The sequence below is a fragment of the Leiobunum rupestre genome, chromosome 1 (genome assembly GCF_980474605.1).
Source record: "Leiobunum rupestre chromosome 1, qqLeiRupe1.1.hap1, whole genome shotgun sequence".
In the NCBI taxonomy this organism is placed as follows: domain Eukaryota; kingdom Metazoa; phylum Arthropoda; class Arachnida; order Opiliones; family Sclerosomatidae; genus Leiobunum; species Leiobunum rupestre.
In genome coordinates, this window is record NC_143384.1 from 50,780,120 (window position 1) to 50,803,672 (window position 23,553).

Below are 23,553 nucleotides of genomic sequence, written 5' to 3' on the forward strand. Positions count from 1 at the left end.
TGATAAAAAAAGTACGATTTGAATCTGATAATTCACAGCGTGACTTGGTTGAAATTAAGTATCAAGGAAAAACCCTTTTAGAGCCAGTTATTATCACGCGCCTATTTTTTTAATTTTTAACCATACCATTTGAAAATATAACTTTTAGTAGTACCGCTCCCTGTACGGATAACTTCTCTAACCCACATCTGAATGTGTCCGCATCGCGAGATGGGGCCAAAGACAAGAAGCCGAAAGAACGAACAATAATACGGATTTTTTTCACGGGGGAATGTTTACAGTTTCACAAAGGAGAGAATGAAACTTTCGCGGAATTCTGAACGCACGACCCACTTTGAGGATATAAGGAGTAGATCTTCCGTAGTCAGGAGAAAGGGAGAGAAAAAATTCCACATCTAGGCAGCTTATTTCGCTGCCTTTGAAGCGTAGATAACCAACGACGCGTTCAGTCATGTGGCCGAAAAGCCGAGGCCTAGAGAAACGCGTCGTAGGCTCGTAGCTTTAGACTAGTGGCCGATCTCGATCGAAACGAAGCGCCACTACCGCCCCTAGCGGAGAAAGAAGAGAACCTAAGCCTACTCTCTTCGAACGTCGTAAATTTTTTTTTTTCCGAGCGTGCAAAACCAGCGCTCCGAAGAGAGCCGTAGTTTCGGTACGAAACGCCCGCGGCGTTGTATATTCTTCCCCTCGTTCGTACGGGCCTTCGTGAGGTCGAGTACAGTGTCGCGCTGAAAAGCCTGAAAGCGCCTCCTCCGCCCCCCCTCGGACGCTTTTCTTCTACATTGTAAGAAAATATTCGCTTCTCTTTCTGCGTAGAAACGGGTACCTCGGTTTATTCTCCGTAGCGGCGGGCTCTGAATATGGTTTTCACTGGTACATTCCGAAATCTGCCCACAATCGAAAGTCACCGAATGAAGTAGGGATTTCTACGGTCGCTACGAATACGACGCTGGAAAAGCGACAACGCGTCCGCGGCTGCCCACCGATGTACCGGCGATGTCTTTCGAACAGACCTCAGTGCGACAGTGGCAGGACTACGACATGAAAGAATACGCGGATAATTACGATTATTCGAATTCGCAAATGAGAACGACGGCTCATATTTCGTGCCTTTATCCGGAGATTTTAGCGTTAATATTCGGCTATTTGGACGTTCGAGACAAAGGCCGAGTGGCCCGAGTGTGCGCGGCGTGGAAAGAGGCTTCGTACTACAAGTGCGTTTGGCGAGGCGTCGAGGCCCGGCTGCATTTGCGACGGGCCAACCCGTCTTTGTTTCCCAGCCTGGTGCGACGCGGAATCCGGCGAGTGCAGGTGCTCAGTTTGCGCCGGAGTCTTCGCGACGTGATCCAAGGCTTACCGAACATCGAACGTCTCAATCTTAGCGGGTGCTACAATCTAACCGACTCTTGGTTGGGACACGCTTTCTCCAGGGAAGTGGCCACGCTTGTCGAACTTCACTTGGGCATGTGCAAACAAATTACGGATTCTAGCATTGGTAATAATTTACATTTAATTTTATAATATTTTAATCTGCGTAGTTCAGGGTTGCCACCGTATCTGGAAAACCTGGAAAAGTTATTGAATTTTAATTAAAAGCAAAAAAGTAAGGGAATTTTAATAATTAGTAAAAAAATCATGGAAATGTCAGGTAATTTTAATAATTAGTTAAAAAGTCTTGGAAATGTCCGGGAATTTTAATAAATACTAAATAGTAAAAAAGTCAGGGAAATGTCATAGAATTTGAATTAATAGTAAAAAAAACGGGGAAATGTCAGGGAATTTTAGTTAATAGTTAAAAAGGTCAGGGGAATGTCTGGGAATTTTAATAAATAGTAAAAAGGGTCAGGGAATTTTAATAAATAGTAAAAAGGTGAGGGAATTTTAATAAATAGTAAAACCAAATCGCGGAAATGTCAGGGAATTTTAATAAATAGTAAAACAAAATCATGGAAATGTCAGGGAATTTTAATAAATAGTAAAACAAAATCATGGAAATGTCAGGGAATTTTTATAAATAGTAAAAACCAAATCATGGAAATGTCAGGGAATTTTAATAAATAGTAAAAATAAAATCATGAAATGTTAGGGAATTTTAATAAATAGTAAAACCAAATCATGGAAATGTCAGGGAATTTTAATAAATAGTAAAAAAAGTCAGGGAATTTTAATAAATAGTAAAAAGGTGAGGGAATTTTAATAAATAGTAAAACCAAATCATGGAAATGTCAGTGAATTTTAATAAATAGTAAAACAAATACATGGAAATGTCAGGGAATTTTAATAAATAGTAAAAACCAAATCATGGAAATGTCAGGGAATTTTAATAAATAGTAAAACAAAATCATGGAAATGTCAGGGAATTTTTATAAATAGTAAAAACCAAATCATGGAAATGTCAGGGAATTTTAATAAATAGTAAAAATAAAATCATGAAATGTCAGGGAATTTTAATAAATAGTAAAACCAAATCATGGAAATGTCAGGGAATTTTAATAAATAGTAAAAAAAGTCAGGGAATTTTAATAAATAGTAAAAAGGTGAGGGAATTTTAATAAATAGTAAAACCAAATCATGGAAATGTCAGTGAATTTTAATAAATAGTAAAACAAATACATGGAAATGTCAGGGAATTTTAATAAATAGTAAAAACCAAATCATGGAAATGTCAGGGAATTTTAATAATTAGTTAAAAAGGTCAGGGAAATGTTAGGGAATTTTAATAATTGGGAAATGTCAGGTAATTTTAATAAATAGTAAAAAATTCAGGGAATGTAAATAGTTAAAAAAGTCAAGGAAATGTATGGGAATTTTAATAAATAGTAAAAACCCAATCATGGAAATGTCAGGGAATTTTAATAATTAGTTAAAAAGGTCAGGGAAATGTTAGGGAATTTTAATAATTGGGAAATGTCAGGTAATTTTAATAATTGGGAAATGTCAGGTAATTTTAATAAATAGTAAAAAGGTCAGGGAAATGTCTGGGATAAATAGTAACAATGTCAGGGAATTTTAATAATTAGTAAAAAATTCACGGAAAAGTCAGCGAATTGTTATAAATTTAGTAAAAAGGTCAGGGAAATGTCATGTAATTTTAATAATTAGTAAAAAATTAAGAGAAAAGTCAGAGAATTTTAATAAATAGTAGAAAGGTCGGGGAAATTAATTTTGTATGCAAATGACAACGTTTACTATTACTAGAAAATAGGTTAAAAAATTTCAAATGTTAGCTTAAAATATCAGTAAAATTTATGTAAACCTGGAAAAGTCAGGAAATTTAAATAAAGAAAAATGTGGCAAATCTGTAGATCTAGTACTTCAGATTCGAGGTTGGTTCTTTTAACTAACAGATAGATGACACAATTTTCACAACATTAATTACTTCAACTAACCAAATTTTCCCTTCAATTTTCCAAAATATTATATGAAGATTAAAAAAATAATGATATTTATCCAGTTATTATTCTATGTAAACATTATCTTAAGACTAAAGATATAAATTTTGAAAAATGTAGACATGTACAAGAATAAATTATGATATAATTATCATTATTGGTGTTATACGCTTTTCAGACGAACCTAATCAAACCAGGTTTAACTTTCAATACCGAAATAGCCTGATAAATAAGTTAAAGTAACCCGGTATTAGTAGCATCGTCTAAAATGAGAGCAAATAAGGCTGCTAAACCCAAACACATAGAGGTCTAGTCACCAGCGACAAAATACGCGAATTAAAAACCAATGTTTACGCGCCGATACTAGGCCTCGGCACGGCTGTTTAGACGCGCTCGCTGTGACGATCGGTAAAGAGTCCGCCAAATATGTGTTATTCTACAAACGACTTTCAGTTAACTTTTAAAATTTATTTTAACTGTCTGAGGGGTCGTAAAAATCCCGTTAACTCTAGAAATTAAAGATTTTAGAAATCTTAAAATCATCTTGAAAATCCCGAAATCTGGGCCAAAATCAGTCAGGGTTGCCACGGTACCTGGAAAACCCGGAATTCCTGGAAAAGTCGGGGAGTTTTAATATGGGTCTAAAAATCAGAGAAAAGTCAGGGAATTTTAATATGGGTCTAAAATTCCGGGAAAAGTCAGGGAATTTTAATATGGGTCTAAAAATCAGGGAAAGTCCTAAAATTTTAATATGCGTCTAAAATGCAAGGAAAAGTCAGGGAATTTTAGGAATTAGTCTAGAAATCAGGGAAATTTCAGGAAATTTTAGGAATTAGTCTACAAATCAGGGAAATTTCAGGGAATTTTAGGAATTAGTCTATAAATCAGGGAAATTTCAGGGAATTTAATTTTGGTTTCAAATAGGAAGCCTTTACTAAAATTTAGGCTAAACAAATACAAAATTTTGCCACAAAATAAGTTAGGGAAAAACTGGCAACCCTGTCAGTTCCAAAACTTGAAATCTGGCTAATTAAATCAGAAATCAACGGAAAAACGTACTCTGGAATCTCAAAATCAGTCTCTGATTTCTGATATCAAAATCCCGTAAAATGTGCAAATGTCCCACCCCTCGGAACTGTCACACTTACGTTGAAAAAAATAATTAACTTCTGGTTGTATCACCAGCAGTAATGTAATTTTTTGTGTATTTCAATAAACAGTACGATAAAATTGACCCCAGCGTAAACAGTGTCCAAATACGCGGTTAAGGATATTTATCTCTTAATAGATTATAAACTTATGTTCTTATGAATAGTGGGACTGATGATGGTTTTCAAAATTGTAAATATTATTTTTTATGTGGAAATTTAATTGATTTTTTTTATTTCTCTTATTTTTTATTTATTTATGCTATTTTGTTTTGACAAATTGATAAATAATTTACGTGCAGCGGTAATGTAAACTTAAATTTAATTAAATTAATTAATTTTCCGCAAATTGGAAAATGAAAAATTGAAACATTACTTTTTAAGGGTTTTTATTCTAGACTAGTCTAGAGGTTTAGTTTTACATTTGGATTCGATAAAATGAGGTGAAATTGCAGCAAAATTTAAATTGGAAAACAATATTAGAATATTGGAATAAAAAACCGTTTTTGTTTTCGGCAAAATTAATTTTCCGACTTACAACAAAAATGTCCCCCCCCCCCTTTTGAAAATTAAAAAATAAATTGCAAAATGTTTTTTAAAGAAAAATAGTTACGTAGGAAATCTCAAAACAATTAGGCGGCGGGAACACAATTTATCGGCGGCGCGCCGAAAAGTGAATGACTTGGCGGCGGCGATTTGGCGCCAGATAAAATATCGGCGCGGCGGCGTCGGTTCGGCGGCGCTAGGCTGTAGGTATATTGGCGTTTTTTCCAAATCTCGTCTGTAAGCCACGCCCATTTCTATAAGAATCATCAGGGATAACCATAGCCTTACTTAAACGCTCCTAGTGTATGACATATATAATTTCTTGCCAGTACACGTAATTTATTTTCTGGATTGTCTGATTTAAATCAATTCGACTTAAATCAAGTGAATTTAAACAATCATTGATATAAATCACCTATTAATGGCTATTACAGGGTTCGTACAGAACCTGAATAAGTCAGGGATCTGTAAAATGGAGGAAAATGTCAGGGATAAGTCAGGGATTTAAATAATTTTGTAGAAAGTCAGGGTTAAGTCAGGGATTTTAGTTAGTCAACCAAACCACACATTAACAAAGAATTTTTGACCTAAACTAATAAAAACAAATGTCCAAAAATATAACCAAAAAGGTCAGGAATATTGGCAAAAATCGGTCAGGGATAACCTGTAAAAGTCAGGGATTTTAGATCAGAAATTTTCGTACGAACCCTGTATTATACTTCAATGTATTTATTAAAATGAACCAAAATTGGCTTTCTATCGATGTCTCTTCAGAACAAACTAACTTTAATTTATTTTTCAATTTTAAATTAAATTTAGTTGATTAATTTAAAATTAATTAATTAATTTAAAATGTTTAAGTTACCGCTCGAGCACTAACATTATTAATCAATTTATCAAGATTTTTAAAATGATAAAAATCAATAAAAGTCATCAACAATCCTGTGTAATAGTGAAAGCAGGAGTTAATTGCATTTGATAAAATTTTCCTTTTGGTCTAGTGGAAATATTTTGAAGGAAATTATTCAGATTTCCGTCTCAATTGACCTGTAATCTTTTGATTTAATTCAGCAATCGTTTCCTCCTCGTCATTGAAAAATTCCATCAATTGTTTATGCTAAATAATTTAATTTAACCACTTCGAAATTGGCTTAATCAGATAAAGTACTACTTTGCGTATAGCAATCAACCACTTATCGATATAATTTGGGAATCATTGCGAGGGGGTAATCACTTAAGAAATCTGGTGTACAAATAGTGAGTAATCGAAATAATTATATTTCTGGAAAACGGGAAATCCAAAGAAATATTGGAAATCTAGAGAAATATCGGAAATGTTTAAGAATTATCGGAAATATTTAAGAAATATCGGAAACATTTAAGAAATAACTGAAATATTTAAGAAATATCGGAGTATAAAAGTTTCATTTCGTACTTTTTTTAAAGCATTTTAACTTGAAATTTCCGTATATTATCGTATATCAGGGTTCGCACACGACCTGTAAAACCTGGAAAAGTCAGGGAATTTGAAAATTTTCCAAAAGGTCAGAGAAAAGTTAGGGAATTTGAAAATAATTCTTAATGGCCAGGGAATAGTCAGGAAATTTGAAAATTATTCTTAATGGCCAGGGAATAGTCAGGGAATTTGAAAATTATTCTTAATGGCCAAGGAATAGTCAGGGAATTTGAAAATTATTCTTAATGGCCAGGGAATAGTCAGGGAATTTGAAAATTATTCTTAATGGCCAGGGAATAGTCAGGGAATTTGAAAATTATTCTTAATGGCCAGGGAATAGTCAGGGAATTTGAAAATTATTCTTAATGGCCAGGGAATAGTCAGGGAATTTGAAAATTATTCTTAATGGCCAGGGAATTTGAAAATTATTCTTAATGGCCAGGGAATAGTCAGGGAATTTGAAAATTATTCTTAATGGCCAGGGAATAGTCAGGGAATTTTAAAATGGTCCAAAAAAGTAAGGAAATTTTAAAATGGCGCCAAAAAAAAAATAGGGCAAATAAATTTTTGAAAGATGTATTAAAAATACATAACCAATATTTTTCAAGATTTTACCTCAAAAAATTCATTTATTCTACAAAAATGGTCAGGTAAAATTTGGCAATTTGGTCAGGGAAAACCTGGAAATGTCAGGGAATTTAATTCCGGAAATTTTGTACGAACCCTGTATATTTAAATGTGTGGGCCAGATAATTTTAAAATGGTCCAAAAAAGTAAGGAAATTTTAAAATAACGCCAAAAAAAATCGGCCAAATAAATCAAAAAATTATTTTATTCTACAAAAATGATCAGGAAAAATTTGGCAATTTGGTCAGGGAAAACCTGGAAAAGTCAGGGAATTTAATAGGCCTCTCTATAAAGTCATTACGCTTGCCGACCTTGTTTTAATGTATCGCTTTCGTCACGAGATACGTAGGAGTTCAGTTCAGTTCTGAAGGTTAGATTTTTATAAAAAGGGTGACTCCTCGAATTTTCATTGTGAAACATCACTTCTATGTAACGAGTGACGCGCCCGATACATCTAAACAAGAAGGCCATTGTTACTTTATAGAAAGGCCTATTCCGGAAATTTTGTACGAACACTGTATATTTAAATATCTGTAGTGTCGTGTATAATCTTGTAAATTGAAAAAAAAATTTGTCTAGGCTCCTTGTAACTAGGAATATGAAAACTCGGTTTACTTGAATCCTCCTAGCTTGTAAGGTGTCCTATTCCGAAAGTCAATGTGTGAAAATTCTTAATTTATCTCACTTCCCCTACGTCATGATGTCGTCTGTTCTGGCGTCTGCTTCAGCTCCCAATAGTCTGACACAATAGATAATTTGCGGCGCTTTCGACTGGGGCTACCATTTTTATTATGTTCGCCGTTACGACCCCCCTTAAGTCACCTTCACTATGGGTACCCCCCCTTAATATCTTTAGTAGGATCTTTCAGTAGCATAGAAACGATTAAATATGGGAAAAAGCCAAAAATAACTGGTTATTTGTTGGATAATTTTTGTTTATGGATATTATCCAAATAAACGGTTCATTTTTATCCAAACGCCGACCTCTAAGTAGGATGAAAATAGAATATTTCTTCCCAAGGGAATTCCAGCTGATTACATTGTAGCAGAGACAAAGAGACCACGTGAGCGATTGTAGATTTTAAGCCTTGCCATTTTTATCCTTTTTGAGTCTGAAGCTTTTCCTAAATATTCTTAAAATGAGTAAACCCTTAACATTTTTAGAGAAATGTTTTGAAACAAATCATTAATGGTGTGCAAATACCATTTTTAGAGGGTCGATTCGAATATCAAATATGTTTTTTCGAAGCACGTCAAATACCAAATCGAATATTTAAAACGTTAAATAATTTGGTTGAATATTTTTGGGCAAAAATCCAAGCCAGTTAACTGATCAAATACCAAATAGTATTTCGAATTTCAAATAATTCAAGGTATTTGGGTTGGCGGAGTGGTTAGCACTTTCGCCTCGCAGCAAGAGGAGCCGGGTTCGATCCCATCTAGTGGCACTGGGTGAGAATCCGGAACCACTCCTTCCGCGTAGAGTTTGTAAGTTCTCTCCCCACTGGTTAAAGGGGTTTTCCCCCGAGTTCTTCGGTTTCCCCTTCCATAAAAACTTGTCTAGGTTAACGGTAATAGTAAGTGTAGGGAGCTGACGGTTGGCTCGACTGGCATGAAGGGCTTGCCACCACCCTCCTACGCACTGTAACCCGGCCACCTGTTACTTGATCACGCAAAAGCAACGTTGCTTATGTGGTCGAAGGTGGTGCCTTGGGTATTAGCTCTTTAAAAAAAAATAATAACCAAAAAGTTTGCATATTTGTCCAAAAAAATTTTAAAAAATAATTGAAATCACGGGGCGTTTTACTTACAAATAGCAAAATTATAAAATAATTTCATTTGGGCCTTTGGGTGAAAATATGGGTTTCTTAACCTTAACCTACAATAATATAGTACATTTAGTATCTTTTGTAAAATTTTAATTCAATAATTTAATAAATTCTTGACCTACCATTCAAATAGGTTCAAAATGTCCGATTTTAACCACAAAGTTATTTATTCTCCACGTGTTGTTTAAAGTTTTAGTCTTGGTTTTAGTTTTACTCTGTTATTCTAGAAAATTCAAAAACTGAAAACAGTTCACGCCAATAATCTAGAGTATGGACGCGCAAGGTAACTCTTTATATGGCCATTGGTCCTTGACTCTGTGGCCTAAAGATATGTTAGAAATAAGGATTAGTTCGAAATTGAAATTGCGTTCTCCTTTGATGGTCTTGAAACTCAATAATCCCAAAATCTAACGTGAAATTCAAATCCCTGATTTCAAAACCCCGTACAAATTTTTCTTGAATGTTTGACCCATCGACTAGGGCTGCATTCAAAAACTTTCTGAAGTTCGGATTCATTCCCGATTATCGAGGGGCTAACCACTCTTGGTAAGTCTGTACACCGGACTACGCAAAGATTAGCATTGCCAAAGGCAGGGGCTTCAAAGATTACGCGTAATCCCAGTAGTACAGTTGTTGAACGTGCACGTAGAAGATGTGGGTTCTTCGCAATCAGACTAGGTTTTGTCATGAGAGTCGAGACTACCGTAATGTAAATTTACAGGAATCCATAGCTCTACTAGGAATGCTTATCGCGGCAGATTTTCGTCTCAATGTGGCTGACGGTTTATTTGACGTCACTACGTTAACTTAAGAAACAAGGTTTTGTCATGAGAGTCGAGACTACCGTAAATAATAAGTAAATTTACAGGAATCCATAGCTCTACTAGGAATGCTTATCGCGGCAGATTTTCGTCTCAATGTGGCTGACGGTTTATTTGACGTCACTACGTTAACTTAAGAAACAAGGTTTTGTCATGAGAGTCGAGACTACCGTAAATAATAAGTAAATTTACAGGAATCCATAGCTCTACTAGGAATGCTTATCGCGGCAGATTTTCGTCTCAATGTGGCTGACGGTTTATTTGACGTCACTACGTTAACTTAAGAAACAAGGTTTTGTCATGAGAGTCGAGACTACCGTAAATAATAAGTAAATTTACAGGAATCCATAGCTCTACTAGGAATGCTTATCGCGGCAGATTTTCGTCTCAATGTGGCTGACGGTTTATTTGACGTCACTACGTTAACTTAAGAAACAACGTGAGAGGGGATTTTTTCTCTCGTAGGCGGGGAGTCATTTCACCATACGCGATACGCCAGGATAAGCATTCCAAGTAGAAGTATGGATTCCTGAAATTTATAATATTACAAATGAGCCAAAGGTTTTAAATTCACAAATACTTATGAATTATCCCTACCAGATTTAAAATAATTTAGGGCTGATTTGGCGCTAGTTACGTTAATGTAGCACGTGGTTGGGTAGCAGACGATATTTCGATTTAGTTTATACACCCTTTAAGGGAAAAATGTTCACTTAACCAGTGTAACTAAGTTTTTAAATTTCTTCAAATTTATTTAGGGTGTAGCTTTTTTATCCCTTTTCACAATGGACTAATCTACTTGTTCGTGTATTTTATCATCCTTCCGTTGCTACGCAACGCGTTTTGAAATTTTTAATGTTTAGGCTTAGTTTGTGTTATAGTCGCAAGCCAGATTTCCCGCACGGTAATGACGAGTCCCAAATAGGACGAAACCGGTCTACCGTTGGAATTTCTGGCTATTTTATTTAATTTAATTTAGTTTTTCACTCGAAGATCTATTTGGTCCGAGTTTCGCGTCTTTTTGTTTGCTCAAAGACCTATCGGTACGAGCTATTAGTAAGTTTTTGAATTTATTCAAATTTGTTTAGGGCAGTGGCGTAGACAAGGGGGGGTTCCAGGTCCCGACCCCCCTCTTGGGCCTACCTTTGACTGTACTAAATTTCCACCTCTTCTCGACCCCCCCCCCCTCTTAACATTCACATACTTCAACGAATTTCTTGCTACGCCACTGGTTTAGGGTTTAGCTTTTTTATCCCTTTTATGGACTAATCCAAGGTTCGTAAAAGAAAAGAATAGCACTATAATCTAACTAATTAATCTACTTATTCGCTAATTTGATCATCCTTTTCAATGCAGTCCATAGCCGTGGTTCCTTTTAACTAACAAGGAGACTACCCGAGGTGTTACACACCGATTTTGTTCAAACTCGGGGCATTGGTAGACCTTCACGTAACTTGAAAAATCCTAAAGGGATTTTATTCAATGGGCAACGGTTTTGCCATGGCAACGAAAAATGTTTTTGACAACTTAAAATGGAAATTTTCCCATTGAAAATAACATGGGATTTTGGCCGATTCCAAGGTTCATTTTAAAAAATTGAAAAAAAATTAAAATACCAAAATTATAAAAAAAAATTATAAAAATTGACAAAAAAATCAAAATTGGTCACATTTTTTTCAATTTTTTAATTTTTTTTTCACAGGGAAATCGGTAAAATCATATGTTATTTTAAGTTGTCAAAAACATTTTTCGTTGCCATGGCAAATCCGTTGCCCATTGAATAAAATCCCTTTAGGATTTTTCAAGTTACATGAAGGTCTACCAATCCCCCTAACTCATAACTAGCTTCGTACGTCGCGTGAAACTGAACGCGTGGCTCGTTGCGTAGAACGATTCAATTCCCGCGGTTTGCTAATGGTCATCGTGACTGGCCTGAAACGAAATGGTCCTGGTCAGATTATTTATTCCAATAGCAGCGGCAACGGTGAGCGATGGACCTCTTAAATACCGACTAGACACATCCACGGCCAACAAGCGCAACGTGCCTCGCAAGATTAAGCGCTCGGCCTAAACGTACGTTTTAAATTTGCATAAACAAGCCACGATCTTCAAGCGGGCCACTTCATTCGGTGGCTTCTATCCCACTTCCTCAAACGCTCCACGCCTTACACACTTTGCCGCCGGTAACTGATGAACGTTTATTATGTTTCAATTTTTGGCTAGTTTTTAAAGCCTGACCCGATTCAGAAATACAAAATTGAAACTCGGCCCGACCCGGCTCGCCATAACTATTCATTTTGAAAACCCGACCTGGCTCACCATAATTATTCATATTGAAAACCCGACCCGGCTCGCCATAATTATTCATTTTGCAAACCCGACCCGGCTCGCCATAATTATTCATTTTGCAAACCCGACCTGGCTCGCCATAATTATTCATTTTGCAAACCCGACCCGGCTCGCCATAATTATTCATTTTGCAAACCCGACCCGGCTCGCCATAATTATTCATTTTGAAAACCAGACCCGGCTCGCTATAATTATTCATATTGAAAACCCGACCCGGCTAGCCATAAATATTCATATTGAAAACCCGACCCGGGTCGCCATAATTATTCATATTGAAAACCCGACCCGGCTAGCCATAACTATTCATTTTGAAAACCCGACCCGGCTCACCATAATTATTCATATTGAAAACCCGACCCGGCTCGCCATAATTATTCATTTTGAAAACCCGACCCGGCTCGCCATAATTTTTCATTTTGAAAACCCGACCCGGCTCGCCATAATTATTCATTTTGAAAACCCGACCCGGCTCGCTATAATTATTCATATTGAAAACCCGACCCGGCTCGCCATAACTATTCATTTTGAAAACCCGACCCGACCCGACCCGAAAAACTTTTTATGTTTATAGTTTACACTTGTACTAAATGCTAGAGCGGCCTCCCACATTCAAATTTTATCAGTAGATGGTGCTTGGAGCTTTTTGAGAAACGGTTAAAAATTATTGAACGTGCCAAGAGTATAATTAACAAGTGATAATGATTCGCTTTCTGAATGTTGAGATTTTCTGTTGCGAATAAAATAGAAACTTGAAGGCCCGATCACTAATATATAAAGAGCCCGACCCGACCTGGTCGGTTTTATGTAAAAAGCCCGACCTGTCCTGGCCAGTTTTATGTAAAAAGCCGACCCGGTCCGCCCCGAAAAAAAATTATATAATTAAACCCTGTGTTTGTTGCTCCTAGATGGCGGCAAGAGGCAACGTTATCGTACACAGTATATTTCGAAATTTTAATCCTATATTAATAGTCGATCTCCAGCTAAGGTTTCCCCTGACTTTCAAAATGTTCATAATGACCTTGGAAATCTTTAATATACCCACATCTTATAGTGAAAGTTTTGATTTCTAGAATTCCTATTTTTGGAGACCACGGGATGGATGTCCTGCCCTCAAAGTAGTCAAGATTTCGTTCTTTGACCTCGTCCGCCACTTAATCGTTGACCTAGGACAGATCCCAGGGTTACCACAGTACCTTGAAAAGTCGGGGCATTTGAATAGGGGTCTGAAAGTCGGGGCATTTGAATAGGGGTCTGAAAGTCGGGGCATTTGAATATGGGTCTGAAAGTCGGGGCATTTGAATATTGGTCTAAAAGTCGGGGCATTTGAATAGGGGTCTAAAAGTCGGGGCATTTGAATAGGGGTCTAAAAGTCGGGGCATTTGAATAGGGGTCTAAAAGTCGGGGCATTTGAATAGGGGTCTAAAAGTCGGGGCATTTGAATAGGGGTCTGAAAGTCGGGGCATTTGAATAGGGGTCTAAAAGTCGGGGCATTTGAATAGGGGTCTAAAAGTCGGGGCATTTGAATAGGGGTCTAAAAGTCGGGGCATTTGAATAGGGGTCTAAAAGTCGGGGCATTTGAATAGGGGTCTAAAAGTCGGGGCATTTGAATAGGGGTCTAAAAGTCGGGGCATTTGAATAGGGGTCTAAAAGTCGGGGCATTTAAATATGGGTCTAAAAGTTACAAAATTTTAAAAATTAGTCTACAAATCAGGGAAATGTCAGGGAATTTAATTTCAGTTGCAAATAGGAAACCTTTACTAAAATATAGTTTAAAAAATAAAAAACAATTGGCACAAAATAAGTGGGAAAATTTCAGGAGAAACACGAAAAAATCAGGGAATTTGAATTTGAAAAAAACTGAGAATACGCCTATGTTTAAAGGTGGGTTAAAAATGTCGACCCACCCTGCGAAATTTGAATTTATATGAAGACGAATTTCCTGTCTCGCGCAACGGTCTTGTCATTCCATAAAATCATCCCCGACTATTTCCCCCTGCCAACATTGCTGCCAAAACTTTGATGAGGATTTTATGCAAGTGCTATAAAATACTTCATTTTTATAATCCGTGAAATGTCCTATTAATATTAAGTCCGGTAACTTTTAGCGACATAATTCTTGAGCCAAATAATCGTCGTATCTGTGCAAAATATTTGTACTTCACAAATTGTTTGGAATTATTCTTGTGTTTATGTACTTAATTTTGCATTACAATATTCAGTATATAAGAAATATTAGTCCGGTAATATCCTATATAATAAAATCGTATCAGTTGAAAAAATATCCCATTTGTCCTATAAGGTAGTACTGGATTTCACATTAGGCCCGTGCCTAGGGTGACAAATTTCAAATACATTGTTTTTTAACTTAAGCGTTCATACAATTTATTTAAAGCAAAAAAAAATCAGGGAAAATGAAAATTTTCCTGAAAAATCAGGGAAATCAAGAAAAATAATTATGAGAACTCAAAATTATGTGCAATTTGTTTTAGTATTACTGAAATTATTACTTAGTATTGAATTCATACGCTCAATCTTGACTATATAGTAGAAAGTGTAACAGTAATGCTTTTAACATTTATTGTTTTAAAAAGTACACCTGGAAAAAATTCAAAACTACTCTGGAATTTTATTATAAGTGACAAACATTTTCCAAAATATAGGTTTAAAATATCCATACCAGGGCTAAAAAACGTAGAATTTAATTTTGGTTGTAAAATATAGGTTAAAAATTGCAAATGTTTGGCTAAAAAGTTCAGGGAAAATCTCCGGAAATTTGAATCTGATAATTCTATGGCAACCCTTTTGATACCAAATATTTACAAATTGGCTGTGCATTATTAACAAAAACATTTTTCGTTGCCATGGAAAAACAGTTGCCCATTGAATAAAATCCCTTTAGGATTTTTCAAGTTACATGAAGGTCTACCAATGCCCCGAGTTTGAACAAAATCGGTGTGTAACACCTCGGGTAGTCTCCTTGTGAGTTATATACAATTATTTTAAATCTAGTTATTATTAAAAAAAAATTTAATTATTTCAATTCAGTAATTAAAAATGGTAAAAAATCTTTTCAAACTAATTTAAGAAATATGAATTAAAATTAAATGAGAATGAACTAAATTTTAGTTTGCCTAAATAATAGAAACAGAATAATCTATGAATTATACAAAATAACTTTAAATTCTAAAATATATCAAAGACTTCTAAAAATACCAACAGGAATCAATACCTCTACTTGGATCGCGTATGGTTAGATCACTCTGACGGCTTTGGCCCCGCCTACGAGAGAAAAAATCCCCTCTGCGCGCGCTCCCCTCTCACGTCATTGTTTGTTAAGTTATCATAGTGACGTCAAAAAAAAACGTCAGCCACATCGAGACGAAAATCTGCAGCGATAAGCATTCCTAGTAGAGTATGGATTCCTGATATCAACAATAAAATTTATTTTATTAAAATATTTGGCAATCGGAGATGCAAAAATTATTCCTACATATATATATACTTTTACGCTAAATAAAATGATAGAAGTACTTGCTCTGATCTTGTTTTTGTCGATTGCACAGGTCGAATTTCAAAATGTCTGCCGAACCTGGAAATCCTGGACTTGGGCGGATGTTCCGGCATAACGAACACGTCTCTGCAGATGGTCGCCAGCGAATTGAAAAGGCTTCAAAGACTGAACTTGCGCAGTTGCCGCCACATCTCGGACACGGGCATCAGCCACTTGGCCGGCCTCGGAGGCGGCGCGGAGGGCTCCGTGGCCAACTTGTCGCTGAAGTACATCGGTCTGCAAGATTGCCAAAAGCTGACGGACGACGCGCTAAAGTACGCCAGTCTGGGGCTCGTCCACTTGCGCGGCGTCAACCTGAGCTTCTGCAGCGGCGTCACGGACTTTGGTTTGAAGCACTTGGCCCGGATGCCTTCCTTGCAAGAGCTGAACCTTCGCAGCTGCGACGGAGTGTCCGACACGGGGATGGCCTATTTGGCCGAAGGCGGTTCTCGCGTTGTCGCTTTGGACGTTAGTTTTTGCGAGAAAGTCGGCGACCGCGGACTGTTGCACATTTCTCAAGGGCTGTTCCACCTCAAATGTCTCAGCCTCAACTCGTGTTCCGTCAGTGACGAAGGGATCAGTCGGGTGGCCACGACCCTAACCGAATTACACACTCTCTACATCGGCCAGTGCAGCCGGGTGACCGATAAAGGGCTGGGGTTGATCGCCGACCACCTTCGACGTCTCACTTGCATTGACCTCTACGGTTGCCCCAAACTGACCAAAGGCGGATTGGAAAAAATTATGCAATTACCGAATTTGTCCGAGATCAATTTGGGTCTCTGGCAGAAGAACCCGGATCGAGGAATGAAGCTTTTTTGCAATTTTTAAAAAGCTGTTTTTCTCATTTCCACCGTTTTCAGCTTTGAAAAAATGAAATGTAGCTTCGATGGAATTGACTTTTTTTGGAAAATGTTAAATTTCTTCGAAGAACCTTATTAATTAGTTTATCAATTAATTTTAACCAAAGTCGCAATAGGTTGGAGAAAGTCTTGGATGTGGATCAGCTATCCAAAAAAAAACTATATTGTAAGATTTATCATTGCGTGTACTCAACCGCGTTAAAAAATAGTTCAATACTTTTTGAGCCATTTATAGGACCAAACTATAATTGTGTTTACAAAATTAGATTTTAAATTTCAGTAATTTCTTTCTATTGCTTAATTATATCAGGTTTTACTAAAAGCTTAACCTATTGCTAATTTAGCATTATCAATCAGTCCTCAAATTTTGACCCAAAACCTCCAGAAGAGCACAATTTTTTAAGAAAAGTTTTCAGCAAATTCTCATAGTTCTTTGTGTTACGTAAATTATGTGAATTTTTGCTAGAATTTGTGGTCAGTCCAAGACTTTATCCGCTTATTTACTATTGATATTAACCGTATTCGCGAATTTCCGTATATTATACATCTGAAAATTAGTAACTAATTATTTTGTTATTACGTTTTAGCAAAAATTTATGATATACAAATTTGGTTTTAGGAATTATCGAAATATTACTTATGATAAAAATGACGACCTGCATTTTGTTAATGTGTTCAGCTTTTTTCTTGAAAATGTTTAATCAATTTCTTCTTAAAAATCTTGCATTACAAGTTAATAGCTTATCTGAATCCATAATGATACACCAAGTGTAAAACAAGCTTACAAATAACAAAATAATTTAATGGTAAAAACATTTTTTAGTTTTACACTCAAAATATTTGCTCAAACTAAGGCGTGCTATATTAATTTGTGTTTGTTTAAAGTGATTTAATTTTGGGCAGCAAGTCAGTTACAATTTAGGATATTAATAATTTCAACAACCGTTTAAATTAGTAAAATCTTAATTTACTTAATTTTAATTAAATTTATACGAATTTTATTACTAGCCTAAATGAATATTTCATTTAATGATATTTAATTAAAGGTGTTCGTCATTTTCAAAATCAGTTGCGAATATTTAAATAAGAATGATTAAATTTTTAAAGCAATTCTGAAAAGATCAGGTCAGATTATAAACAAGAATATATTTTGCGTCAATTTCGCAATATTGAAACGCAATATTGAACAGATTATATTACGTAATCAAAAGTTTTGGAACATTCTGAGGAACAGGAGAAAACTACCGCGTTAATTAACAGGGTATTACACAGATATTATCATTCATCATTTTTCTATCTATCAAATCATGTTTACCTTTAAATCATTATTTTATAGTATAACACTAACGCGATATTGTTTTTACTTAACCGATAATTTCACGTCTCATTTTATTAGTATCTTTAACGGTTTTGACTATTTTCCCTCCTCTTGAATTTTTTTCTAATCAATTAGCCAATGTACACCGTATAAAAATATACATATATATATATTACCACGCAGCATTGTAGGGAGTAAAACGTCATTTTTGCTAAAATACACTAATACGCATATAAGAAATGAGAAGACCCTTTTACAGGGGTACCGCCATTGTGTGTACATTTTTAATAATCTACTTGTTACTAGATGGCGCCATCAGTTTACAATCCAAAATAACAAAAATGATAATATCCGCGAAAGTCTAATTTAAATTGTGGTTATTTAAAAGCTGAAATTTTGTATAACTATATTTTCTAAAATATTTTATATAAACTTTCAGCTTGAAATAGCACTTACATTATATAATAAATATAAAAATTTGATTTTATTTTTTCAAATTTTGCGCCAAAATATCCACGCTGGTGTCATCTAGTGTAGAAATACGAAATTAAATTTTTATACTCGATGGCGGTTTCTAAAGGTTTGTTTCCCTGCATGTAATATGCGAATTGGTGTATTATTAACGTCAACCAAGGATGTATTTAGGTAAACAGAGAATATGTAATTCTCCGAAGAAAAACCACGCCCCTCATCCTTTCCTGGTGCAAAGATAATATAACTACGTACCCTAAATGGGAAATGAAGCTCCTTGAACGTAACGCAGGCTCTTACTGAGTTCCCGACGGAAGTCGGAAAAAACTGCCTCCACGGAGCTGGCAGGGCTACCGACATATAGTTAAAACGTAAAGTTTTAGTGAAAATTGCGCCGTGGTTTTTGACTCGCGGTTTTCAAGATACCAGATATTTTTGCGTTATATGGTTTTAAAACAATAATGGATCATGCCTGTGGCTCTAAAAATGTTTCTAAACGAAAGAAAACTAAAGGTGAGTAATATAATCTGGGGTTATCTATTGAAATTCCTTATTTCCCACCCTGCTATGGAGCCCGATTTTTCCGACTTCCGGCGCGAACTAAGTAAAAGCCTCACGAGAAAACGCGCTATCGAGAAACGCCGAGATTTCGAATCTAGGGTACGTAGTTATATATTATCTTTGCCTGGTGTGATCACAAGCTCTTTCTTTGTGTAGGCGAAATCGTGAAAACAGAGTTGCCAGGCCTACGATAATTATCGTGCACGGCAATATTTTAACCGCACGCATAATTTCAACGATGTACCCCATTATCGATAATTTCGCCCGCGCTTACGATAATTTTAAAATTTTATACAAACCCAGTTGAAATTGTTATTTTAAATATTACTTTTTGGTTTTTGTTAAGATTTTTCAATTGGCTGAATTTGATTTAAGCGTTATTTAAATATTTGAATTCTTAAAAATATAACATTGACCAAAATTTTACGTCAATATTCCGAACAAAATTAAATTTTCAGGCTGATGATCATTTTGAAATCGATCATTTTGTTTCCTTGGTACGATAAATTTATTTTTCGGGACCTGGCACCCCTGCCGCACATTCTCTGTTAACCTATTCTCTCCTTGGTACGATAAATTTATTTTTCGGGACCTGGCACCCCTGCCGCACATTCTCTGTTAACCTATTCTCTCCTTGGTACGATAAATTTATTTTCTGGAACTGGCAACCCTGCCGCACATTCTCTGTTACAACTTGAGTAAATGAAAGTAGCATTATCTTATTATTTTGGTAATTTTCAGGGTATTTTTAGTAATTTTTAAGTTTTTTCCAACACTAAGAAACACTATAAATTTCACTAACTTTCGTTTATCACGAAAATTTTATTTAACCATAAAAATATTTACGTTAAACGAAATGATTGCTAAAGGAATCAAATGTGTTCAAATATTTACCAAGACCAGTTTTTATTTTGAAATTTTTGGCCATGTTTAAAAAGTGAAGTATCAACAATTGAGTTGTATTATTGTTTTTGTTAAAGTGTATACAACTTTTGAAGGACCAAAGAATTATTTTTGTGTAATTGGAAAAAAAAAGGTGGTGCTCAATTTAAACCTATGTACACGAAATGTACACGAAGCCAATCTTGTGTATAAAGAAAATCAATTTTCATTGAAAAAATATAACGTATCAGGGTATTTGTTTATTCACCGAAGTTTTGCTCTTTTTAAATAGCAATTGTTGGCTGAATATTTTACACGAAAATAGAAAGAAGTTTAGCGTGGAAGGTGTAACAATAGTAATGTAATTAAAAACGAAAATTTTAGTTTTAATTGAGAAAATATTGTATCAGTATTATAATCTTTAGAAATTAGAATAGACCAAAAGTACTCCAAGATTGGAAATATTTCTACTTAGGTAGAATGTCGAAGGCAGAACCGTCCCTTGGGTAGGGCGAGAGGGGAAGGGGCCAGGGTGCCAAAATGTTAGGGGCGCAAAATCGATGATTTTCATTTAAATTAGATATTGAAAATTTAAAAAATTCTACTTAAGGTTCTGGGGGCGCCATTTTGGTTTTTGGCCCAGGGCGCCATTTGGACTAGGTACGGCTCTGCCTAAAGAGGAATTGTCACCACCCTAAAATTGGTTAAAAACCATTTAAATGGATAGAGGACGTCCGAAAATGGTTATACAAATATTTCATGTTAATATTTCCATTATTTTATTTATTGTTAGCAACCAAATTTCGAGTTTTATCGCCCCGACTAGATAATCTCAGAACCGCTTGGTTGAACCTACATGCAGCGCCATCTCGTGAACGAAATATTATTTTCAACGGTTTTATCGTTTTCCGGTCGGAACTGTCGTCTGCTACGACATTCTCCTTGGCTTTTCAACTGAGTTATACTCGTAGATTGTAGTTTATCGTGTTAAAATTTTTGCCGCTTCATTCTTTTGGCGCTGCACGTAGGTTCAACCGCGATTTCTGAAATTTTGGATCCGTTTGATGTAGGTTGCGGAAAAAGTAGCGTCACTTTTTTAAATACTTTTCCAATAACTATAAAATTTCATGGACGATATATTTTCTATCATTCTGTTAAAAAACCTCGTAAACTTTGGTTTTGGTGACAATTCCCGTTTAAGGCTGGTTTTCACTAGGGCAAAAACGCCACAACGGTGAAAGTCGACGCAAAAATATTGCATTAGGCCTAACGGGAATTTTTCGCGTCGAAGTTCAAGGGTCGTTTTTGCCATAAAGAAAACCAGCCTTTAGAGTTATCCCTGAAAATATCAAACCATCTCGGTCTCTCATTGGTTACCTACGAATCACGTGTCCCAACGCGACTGAAGCGCACCCCGGTGACGTTTTTTCATCGCCCTCTCGTGTCTGGGGTAAATTGAACCATTCATATCGTCTCAACTTTGTTAGTAATTCTCCCTAACTATAAATAAATACATTCTTCGAGTCAGTGCCGGATTAAGGACTAGGCTTACTAGGCCCCCCAGGCCTATGGGATAATGGGTCCCCACCACTGATGAAATCAATGGATGTTTCACTGATTCGGTATCATTATTCTCGTGACATAAGCTCAGTCGGTTTTGCGTTTTTATGCTTTCCTTACATAGGCCCCCACCAACCTAGGACCGCAACTTCAGTAAATCCGATACTGCTTGGAGTACATTATTATTTCAGTTAACATTGCCACCTAGTGGTCAACGCGGGAAGCTTACTTAACTGGTGGATTTTCGTCTGCTAAAGAGACGATTTAGCACAGTGTGAGAAATAAGGCCCTATCACAGGCCAATCGCCAGTTTAAAAATTAAATGCTTGGGGTGTTAGTGGTCCTTGTGACCACTTAATTAATTCAAAGTTTTTCCCCATCAAGATTCTAGTTCATTAAAAATATATATATTAATCCCTAAAATTGTATGGTCTTTGCTTCTATGCTGTGTGCTTGGTCTTGTGTCAATTGTGTGTATCGGGGTATTATATTCCTAGGGTGGGTGATTCTACTGTTCGTCGCTAGGTGGCTCTATGTTAACTGAAAAAGCTAATTAAGCAACAACTTACATCAACGATGTAATCAAAACGTTTTTTGATTAAGATAACCCTGTACCAAAGCTTTTTCATCGACTATAAGCGTTAGTATTGCGAATTGTGATCCAAACGAAAATAGCGAATTTCAACTAGCACTATAGTGTGTATTTTTGTGACGTATTAGTCTAAGCCACGCCTTATACGAATGACGTTTGATAACGATGAACGGCCGAATTTTTTTATCGCGAGTTGTGCCAGTGGCCATTTTGTTTAATAGCGTTTTCCATTGGGAACCTCCGAGTGTGATCCGGATTTGTTGAATGACGTCACTGCTCTCTGTAGGAGGCGCTCGGAGGATTCGCCCTGGTAGCTCCCAATGAAATACGAAACGTTTTCGTAGCACTCTTTTGTTTGCCTCCGACTCTTGAGTTGGGGCAGCTGGGAGCACTCCGGGAGCACTCCGGGAGTGCTCGAAGGTTCCCAATGGAAAACGCTATAACACAATTTTGGAAGTTTATCTGTGTTTCTAAGCCTTGGCAGATAACAGGTGAAAATGTCTAAATGTGCAATACAAGTATGTGGTAATAGAAATATACCTAATTTTATCCAGCACAAATTTTATCCTTCTCGTTATTTAAATTAATTTTAATATTATTAGCACCACGATTAACGACTAGGAGATATCACAGACAATATGGCCGCCCGACGTTTTTTAAAACCGTTCCGATCCGAGATGGCGGTTTGGTCTTTACGCGGGAAATTCGAAATTTGGACTAAACCCCGCTTCGACAGTTTTTGCAGGTCTTGACTCTCGTAAATATTACTTTTTGGTGATTTCCTTGGCGATATTTTATTATCCAAAATCCGCCACTTGTAAGAAATAGGAATAACTACGTTCATTATACCGTACAAACTAGTAAAAAAACATACTGATATTGTGGTACAGAGAGCATTCTTTTGCCCAAGGGCCTCCAATGTCTAAGTTCAGATAATTCAAATAATAGGTCTTCCAACGATGAAATATATTTTAAAATATATACGTTTTGGGATTGTAATAAGAATAGCTTGTCGGAGAAAATCATCAATTCGGTAACTAAATACAGCCCCAGGCGGGGAAACGGACGCTGCGTGAAAATATAATGAACGCTTTTTTTCCACTCTGGCGTATAATTTAAGACGCCGTGCAGGCAGAAAGCCAGCTGGTTAGTGTCAAAAAGTATTCTTCTTTTTAAAGTGTTTTAAAACACGCCGAAAACGCGTTACGCAATCGAAATATCCTTGTACGACGGGCTAAAACATAATTTCAACGACCAGCTTCCCCTCGAACGTCGCTCACTCTTTTTAAAGGTTTGGTTTTCATTAGGGAAAAAACGGCCGGACGCAAAAATATCGCGCTAGGCCTAACGGCGATTATTTCGCGTCGCGGCGTTTTCGCCTTAGTGAAAACCAGCCTTTAAACGGCAATTGTCGACTTGGCATTAATAATGGTGTTGCGAACTATTCTTCCGCGAAAATACAGATATTAGTTTTTTTACTAAATACCTCGTCTACTGGTTATATATTGGAAACTTTCCAACGGAGAAAACTGCGAGGAGGAGGGGAGGATAACCAGTTGTCCAATAAAGGTAAAAACAAAAGGAGGGG

General features: G+C 36.1%; 1 protein-coding gene across 1 annotated transcript; it reads left to right on the forward strand.

Moving 5' to 3' along the window:
- Positions 1-466: 466 nt before the first annotated feature.
- On the forward strand, positions 467-17,234 carry LOC149963184 (F-box/LRR-repeat protein 14-like). The gene is made up of 2 exons (XM_090170504.1): positions 467-1,495; positions 15,732-17,234. The coding sequence occupies exons 1-2, from the start codon at positions 997-999 to the stop codon at positions 16,547-16,549; spliced, it is 1,317 nt and encodes a 438-aa protein (XP_090026630.1). The 5' UTR covers positions 467-996; the 3' UTR covers positions 16,550-17,234.
- Positions 17,235-23,553: the final 6,319 nt, after the last annotated feature.

Bases quoted from the DNA above. Each gene is read 5' to 3' on its own strand.
- LOC149963184 (XM_090170504.1), top strand. From the start codon at position 997: ATGTCTTTCGAACAGACCTCAGTGCGACAGTGGCAGGACTACGACATG. The intron at 1,496-15,731 runs GTAATAATTTAC...TCGATTGCACAG, and splicing joins AATTACGGATTCTAGCATTG to GTCGAATTTCAAAATGTCTG.